Source organism: Corvus brachyrhynchos, unplaced genomic scaffold, assembly GCF_000691975.1.
Source record: "Corvus brachyrhynchos isolate BGI_N302 unplaced genomic scaffold, ASM69197v1 scaffold65, whole genome shotgun sequence".
Classification (NCBI taxonomy): Eukaryota; Metazoa; Chordata; class Aves; order Passeriformes; family Corvidae; genus Corvus; species Corvus brachyrhynchos.
The window spans coordinates 3,261,010-3,268,712 of record NW_008238365.1 but is presented as its reverse complement, the minus strand read 5'-3'; the positions used below and the strand labels follow the sequence as shown (position 1 = coordinate 3,268,712).

The window sequence follows — 7,703 nt, the reverse complement described above, 5'->3', positions numbered from 1 at the left end:
CGTGGTGGGTCGAGTCACTGCATGGCAGCCATTGAGCAGAGAGTTCCCACTGCAGCACAGGGCAAACCTCAGACACATCAGAGCAAGAGGTCAGGGGCAGCCAGACTTGACTGTGACACAGGGCTAGTGGCACAGCATGAATCAGGTGCTGGCCCAGCTGCCTCACTCCCCACGCTCAGCAGCAACTGCGCCGTGCGCCCCATGTCCCTGGAGCAGAGAGGAAGCACCGCAGACCCCACATCCTCAGCAGTGTGAATCTGCTGCCCCTGCCCTCCCCAACACTTTCACTTTTGCTTCGCAAACAGAGCTCTGGGGTTGGGGCTCCTCGGCCGGAGCCAATGTGTACAATAGAAACTGTGCCTTCAGTTTCAGCCACAGACCCACTTCTATTGTCCAATCAACAACACACCAAGGACAAGGTCAAGTTGCTCCAAAGACTCTACCCTTTTCCTCCCATGCAGCTTCAAAAAAGCTTTCACAAAAAATTAAGAAGAAAGCCCTAGTGGTCCTGCACAAACCACAAAAGATGTTTTCAGAGGTGAAGCTCTGCCGCCAGGAAACAGACTGTTCTGTCCCACCCACACCTACAGCAAACAGCCCAAAGCCTTTCCCAACCCCTTCTAATTAAGAAAAAAACATTCCTCCAAAGATGCTTTTTCATGCCAAGGAAAACCTGAGCTGTGAGTCCTGGAAATTTAAGAACTTAATAGGAAAATGCTGACGTGCTTATCCTGCATGGCAATGAGCACAGGGCAGTGTCTCTCAGCCCAGTGGAGGGCACAAGCTGTCCCTGCCTCCACTGGCACCGAGCAGCACTTCGCTCCATGGATGCTCATTATTCACTTGAGGAGAAGGCAAATCCTCCTGCACAAAGGGCTCAGAAGCCTGGTCACCCCAGCTTTCCCATGTCCCAAACCCCAGCTCTCCAGCAGGGGAAAGGTCCCTGAAGGGCTGCAGGTGGATAGGGATGCCCAGGATGACACCATGCAGCACCAAGCTCCCAGCACACTTGGGGCTGTGCTTGGGGCCGGTACATCACGAGCCCCATCTGGTGGCAGCTGCCAGTTTCCCCGCGGCTCCTAAAAACTGCAGCTTCCCTGCGGAGAGGCAGGAAGGGATCGGGACGCAAATCCCAAGGACTGGGATAAACGTCTGACAGGGCACAGGCCCACCCGGAGAAGTGTCATCATGGGGACAGCAGCAACACATGGACCTGAGTCCCATTCCAGCTCCTGCATTCTGCAGGGTTTTTGGGCACCAAACTGTGAACTTACAGCCGTTATCGAAGGTTTCTTCCCATCTCCTGCTGGCGGGTGAGTGACATCAGCCCCGAGGAAGATCACCGGCTGCTGAAAGACAGCAGAGCTGATGGGAGAGAAGAAAAAACAAGCAGTCAGCCTTTGGGGCCATCTCAGGGTGATGTACAACCCAATGGAGATGAGCAGATGACATCAAGGACATCTCCTGACCTCCAGCTTTGGCCTGGACACATCACAAAGAGAAACAAGTTACAAACCCCCATTTCAAAGAGCTACTTTATGCAGGCCCCCTCTTCTCCATGTAAAGCCAGGCAGGCAGCACCACCAGGGACTTGGGATACAACCCCAAAACTATGAGAGGCAGGGGCCGTACGAACCGCTGGTGAGGCACAAGGATGTTGTTGATCCCGCCAAGCTTGACGTTGATCTTGAGGCAGAGGTTGGAAAGGGTCTGTGGGGAAGTTTTCACCACATTCTTGACCTGAACGCACTGTGTGGCCATTCCCAGGAGAGTGTCCCCAACACGCTTCACCTCGGCTGTGGGCAGAGGAAGCAGGTGAGCACACAGGCAATCAGCACCGCACCACTTCCAGCAGCACCCTTGGGAATAGGGAGAGAGAGCCCTGCAGGAGCCAGCCCTGCTGAGGCAGAGCAAAGCCCTTCTCTCTGTGCTTGCCCCAGACGCACCGTACACCGGCGTCTTCCCTGGCAGGATGACAATGATGAGCTGAAGCCCTGAATAGGTGTTCTTGAGGTGTCGGAACATGGGCTCCACGCTGTCTGCACCCTGGGCATACTTGCAGAAGCAGGGCTGGCCCTGGATCGGCATCCCGGCGTCCTTGGAGATCTTGCGTAGCTGGTCTGTGAAGTTCCTGTGGGAGGAGGAGAAGCCGTGAGCCCCGAGGCCTCGTGCACAGCAGCTATGCCACCAAGCGTGGAGCCCCACAGCCGAGTGCCGCAGCACAGGACAGAGACAGGGCCATCACATCACCTCTTGGTGGCTCTATGGCACCCAGCACATGCATGGCACAGGAAACACAAGACCAGGCTGAACTGTCCCCTCTCGGTGCCCTCTTACCCATGTACTGACTCTTTCTAATGCAATGGAGCTGAGCCCTTCTCCCTTAGGAAGCTGGGGCAGCGGGGAACAAACCTGCTGCCTGCAACAGCTGATTTCCAGGTGACTGCAAAGCTGATGCCAGCCTGCACTTACCACAATTCAGCCACACTCTGGATTTCTGGAATGCCAAGGATTGATTTGATGCAGCGAGAGCCAGAGGGAATACAGGGCTCACAGCTCTGCTGCAAAGGGATCACGAGAGGAGTACGGTGTCACTCCCATCTGCGCCCACGTACTGCAGACATGGACACTGAGCTCTTCCAAACCCCAGACACTGACCATGCCAAACACCCAGAAGAGACACACAAAGCACTCACCTTAATGCATCCACTCTCAGTCAGGAGAAACCTGAGGCCCCAGCAGAATCCAAAACCAAAGTGACCATTTCCCTAAATTAAATAAACTGTTCCCGCTGTGTCACTTAGCTACAGAAACATATTCTCTAAGCTACCAAAGCTTTTCAGAAAGCCCAAAACTTCTCTGTAATAACCCATAGGAAATTAGGATGCTTCCTACATTAATTACATAATTTCAGATTATTGAGGAAACTTTTAATCCTCAGAACCCCCTCTCTCTGGGGAGATTCAGTCTTAGAAGAGTTCCATACGGGTTTAGAGCTGGGAGTTTCAGCTCCCAATACTGCAGCTCCCCAATGCAAAGAGTAGATCGAGGAGAGCCTGACTGACAGCTCACAGGTATTCACTCCAACCTGGCAGCGTTGTGATGGCTTAGGGACCATTGGCAGCTGGGACAAACAGTTAGGCTCTCTGGATAAACCAAAAGCAACAGGAACTGGACACCCCACATCAGATTGGTACCACAAGCAGTGGAGCACCCTGCAGCTCCAGCACTGGCAATACCAGACATGCAGCCCCTGGCTGTGAGCAGCAGTGTGGCTGTCCCTGGAGCCACGGCCCCTCTGGCTTCCCCCACCCGCATGGGCTGCCCCTTTCCTTACTTCAGCACCTCCTCTCGACACTGCTTCTGCGGGGCAAAGCAGGCAATGGCCCAGACTTTGATCTCAATGCCGTTGTAGAACTGCTTCCCTCGCATGTCCCACACGCCCTGGTTGGGAGTTGCAATGGCCCGGTTCTGCAAGGCAAACAGACGGTCAGAGCGCGGCCGCAGCCTGCCCGGCCCCGCAGCCCCAGAGCCCCCGCATGGGCTGGGGCTGTGCTCCCTGTCCCAGTGCTGGAGCTGGAGCTGACTCCCTGGTGATGGGCAATCCACAGCCTCAGCTCCTCAGCAGTGACAGAAAATTCACCCAAACTGCCCTACCCTGAGCACGCCTCTCCTCTTCATCTCATCACCAATGACTCTTGGCTATAACTTTCAGACCAGTTATATTGCAAAAAACCCAAAAAACACAAACCCATGGCACTTTGATAAAGCATTCCAGCTCTTAACAGGAAGGTAACACAACTTTTGCTCAGAAACAGTGTTTCTAGGTGTGACAGATCTCCCTGCACAGTGCAGCTCAGCCCAGGCAAGAGCAGCCCCACTTACCCGGCCTCCATACTGCAGGATGGGAGCCGGCAGGACCCGCCCTGTCACCTCCGTCATATCATCCTTCACCTTGATCCCAAACTCCTGAATGTATGGATCCAGGTTGTAGCTGGCATTCTTCATCTGCAGAGGGAAGGAAGGGCCATGAGAGGAAGTGAGACCAACTGCTGCATGCCAGGCAGCTGCAGCTGGCCAGGAAATGTGGGCACCTGAAGCCCTGTTCTCCATAGAGCTGCAGGTGGAGCAGCTCTGCCAGGGGAGGACGAGCAGATCACCATTGAGGCCCAAACCCTCTCCTGCAAACTGACCCACAGGGACCTGATTTTGAAACACACTAACCAATGCAACTAACAGCACAGCCTGCTCCTGGGATTTAAGATTTCAACATGAAGGTTCAGACTGGCAAGAAACTTATCAAGAGTCCCAGAAGGAATACCAAATGTCCCTGGCTTCAAAAGCCCAGACACATGTGTTTGGGGAACAACAGCCCCGTTAACCAGCGGCCAGGCACAGACAGAGTTCCTGCACTGCAGCCCCACCACACACAGCCCCACATACACCTACAGCCAGGGGCGTGACTTTAGTTTGCTTCCCATTTTTAGTTCCAGCTTCCTTTGGGTCAGGTTCCATCAGTGTGAGCGCCTGAATTTTCTGCACATGCATTTCCATGGTCACTTTGAGCCGGGCTCCCCTGTGCCAGTGTCCATGATGTACACACAGGCACCTCTGCCCAGGGATTCAGTGGGAAGAGGGGGATAAAACCGTGCCATTAACCTCACCAACATCTCAGCAGGTCACAGCTCTCCAGTGCAGAGCAGCTGAGGAGCAGGACCACAGCAAGGTCCATCACAGACATGATGCCATAACCTGCCATCAGTGCCACAGCCCCAACCTCGTCCCCGCCAGGGACTTGTGTCACGTACCAGGCGACTGATTTCCTCCTGCCTGTCTGGGGCAGACCTGGCTGTTGCTTTTATCATGGTTGACGTTTGATTGTCCGTGAGCTTCTTGATACACCGCTGGCCCGCCACGATGTTACACACCTGCATGGAAGGGGACAGACAGCAGCCACGTGTTGGGGACAGGTAAGACTCGGGGGACCACAGCTGAGCACAGCCCCAAACCACAGGTGCCACCACTCACCTCCAAGGGAAGGTATGTGTGTTTCTGTTCCTGGCCAACCTGGAGACAGGGCAGGTGAGGGTATTTCAGCTGCAGGTTGTATTTCTGCTTGAAGTACTGAGCCACTGTGCACTCCACTGTCTGACCACTCTCCAGCTGCAGTGGGAACCTGGCAGAGGCAGGACACGAGGGATGCACCTACTCAGAACAGACACTTCCAGACCTCAGGCACTATGTACTGTGACTGGGAAGAGGGAGCTGCCAGGTTCCCACCCTGAGCTGCCATACAACAAAATAAAAAGCACAACAGTGGTATTTTCAGAAATGGAGTCAGGAATACTCTTATCCCAGTGTGGGACTGAGGGCCCTAAATAAAGCTCTCCCTCACTAATCCAGCTAATCAGGGCAAATGTTTATTGCAGGACGTGCCACACATGCCATGGTAGGGCACAAAAATACAGCACAGCGGCACTCAGGAGAGCTTCTGTGCCTGGTGTCCTCCCTGGTGATGCCATGAAGATTTTTGCCTTTTCTTTTATACCCCTGTTATACCTTTTTACAACTTCTGTATTCCTAGTGCTTTTTGCCTACATTCTTGGACTTGTTTGTCAAGCTAAGAGACTCAACATTTTAGAAGCTTCGTAGCCAGGGATCAGTGTGCCCCAGACCCCAAGGTCCTCTCCAGAACACATTCTGTAAACTCAGATAGAGCCATCCAGGGGAAGGTTTCTTGGGGAGGGGGGCTCACTTGAGCCTCTCATTGGGGAATCTTTGATAGATCTGCTAATTAGTAAAACCTATAATGTTATACCCAATGTTGCGGGGGGGGATAGACACAGAGACACAGAGATAGACTCGGCGGGGTGCATCTCGATGCATATGACCTGGACGTGTGCACCTAAGGATCCTTACAATAAATACCAAGGTAAAATCCCTTTTCCCCTTCTAACCGTGTATGCCTCTTGATTTTAAGACGAGGAAAAGGCATCACTGGGAGCTGAACAGAGCTCCAGGAAAAGGCTAAATGGCCTCTCCAGGTACAGGACAGCAGTTGCAGGGTGGGCAGAAAGAAGCAGGAGGGAAACATTTCCCTTCAAAAACAGAGGGGAAAAAAAAAATCAAACTTCCTGGCTCCAGGGCTAAGAGGTGCCAACACACCAGCAGCTGGAGACCAAGACCCATCCTCAGCCAGCACCAGCTGCTCCCAGCTCCATAAAGAGCTCCATGAAAATGCAGAATTAATCTGATATTCTTTATAGAACCAAAATTATAGGACAGCCAGGTTGACTACATCAGCGAGGTGCCACATTCCTCCTGCGCTCACCAATCCCAGGGCTATGACCCAAGGATGCTGGTGCACAGGAGACACTGAGGGGTGCTCAGGCCCAGCCTGCTACCAAGCACACACAAAAAATTCCAAGTCAGACACTCGTGTTAGCCCCTGACAAAGTCTCTGCTTTGGTAGTGACTATTTTAAGAATGAAGAAAACCAAACCCGGAGGTAAAAACTAGGACAATTCCTGGCATGTCAGCTCCCGCCCGCCGCCGCGCTCTGCCTGCCAGACACAGCATCCTCTGTGCTCCCATATCCCTGCATCCCACTCCACACATGGCACAGGGCTGCAGAGCTCCAGACACCTCTCTTTTTGCCATCAAAGACTGCAGCTTCCCATCCAGCTCTCACTAATGACACCAGCAGCTGTTAACAAGGAGAACAGCGCGGATTTTTCCAAGGGCATCTGCCCACCCGCCTTACGTCTGGTGGCTGGCTGGCCGTCGGGTAACGTTACACACACGGTATTTCCTCTTCATCTGCCCACAGTGGGTCACCTCCACCTTCAGACCTGATGTTAGACAGGGAGACATGGCACAGTCATGGTGAAGGTAGGAGCGATTCCCCTCTGCCCAACTTCCCTGGGACACTGCCAACAGCTTCCTTAACTAATTCCCTGCTTGCAGACACCCCAACAATGGCATGAGGGAGGGAATGGTGCCTCAGAAGACATTGAAAATGTGCAACCCCTGTAACCCCACCTTGCTCAGGGACTGGGTGGGACACAAGCCACAGCCAGCATCAGGGGACAGGTCCCAGTGCTCCCCAGGGGCTCTACCTTTGATCTCCTTGGTGAAACGCACTCTCTGCGAGTCCGTCAGGGGCTTGGGCTGCTCGTCAATGTTCCGGATGTCCAGCACCTCACACATGAACTCGATGACAGGCTGGGCTTTGTAGAAGGCAGTGGCCGACACTGTGGGACAGACACCACAATGTGTCTCTGCTCTCAACCAGCCTTCCCAAACACACCCAGCCCCGCCACAGCAGCTCCCCAGCATGAGAAATAACGTCACCATCGATGTTGAGCATCATCTTCCACATGGCAGGCCGGACTGACTGGTGGAAACCGAACCAGACCTCCCTGCCCCCTCCCAGGGGGTGGTAGTAGCCTTCAGGGGGGGAGAAGAAGGACCGGCCGACTGGAGTGTACCTGTGAACCAGGGCAAACCATGTCAATGGCACACACTGGGCCCACAGCAGCACTCCCAGACCCCCGAGCTGGCACTCATCCTGCCAGCTGCATCACCTCCTCTGTTTCTTTTGCAGCAGCACCCAAGGACATGGCTGGTGCAGCCACTCCCGCCAACGACTGTCAAGGCCAGTCCCAGCCACAACAGCCTGCCAAGGGCAGCAGTCCCCCCCC

At 54.0% G+C, this 7,703-nt stretch overlaps 1 protein-coding gene across 4 annotated transcripts in view; it reads right to left on the bottom strand.

The window, feature by feature from the left end:
* The window catches only part of LOC103616865 (protein argonaute-3), a 73,630-nt gene that overhangs the window by 43,592 nt on the left and 22,335 nt on the right, over positions 1-7,703 (bottom strand). For 2 of the 4 annotated variants that reach the window (XR_001862525.1, XM_017736159.1), the window contains exons 4-13: positions 7,354-7,490; positions 7,119-7,253; positions 6,764-6,851; positions 5,029-5,176; positions 4,809-4,928; positions 3,886-4,008; positions 3,338-3,471; positions 1,947-2,131; positions 1,637-1,796; positions 1,275-1,365 (exon numbers count right to left, since the gene is read on the bottom strand). The exons of the other annotated variants lie outside the window; for them this stretch is intronic. Coding sequence is in view for 1 of the 2 variants with exons in the window: in XM_017736159.1 (XP_017591648.1) it covers positions 1,275-1,365; positions 1,637-1,796; positions 1,947-2,131; positions 3,338-3,471; positions 3,886-4,008; positions 4,809-4,928; positions 5,029-5,176; positions 6,764-6,851; positions 7,119-7,253; positions 7,354-7,490 (1,321 nt within the window). In the remaining variant the exon portion in view is untranslated. The remainder of the gene's footprint in view (positions 1-1,274; positions 1,366-1,636; positions 1,797-1,946; positions 2,132-3,337; positions 3,472-3,885; positions 4,009-4,808; positions 4,929-5,028; positions 5,177-6,763; positions 6,852-7,118; positions 7,254-7,353; positions 7,491-7,703) is intronic. 4 annotated transcript variants of the gene reach the window in all.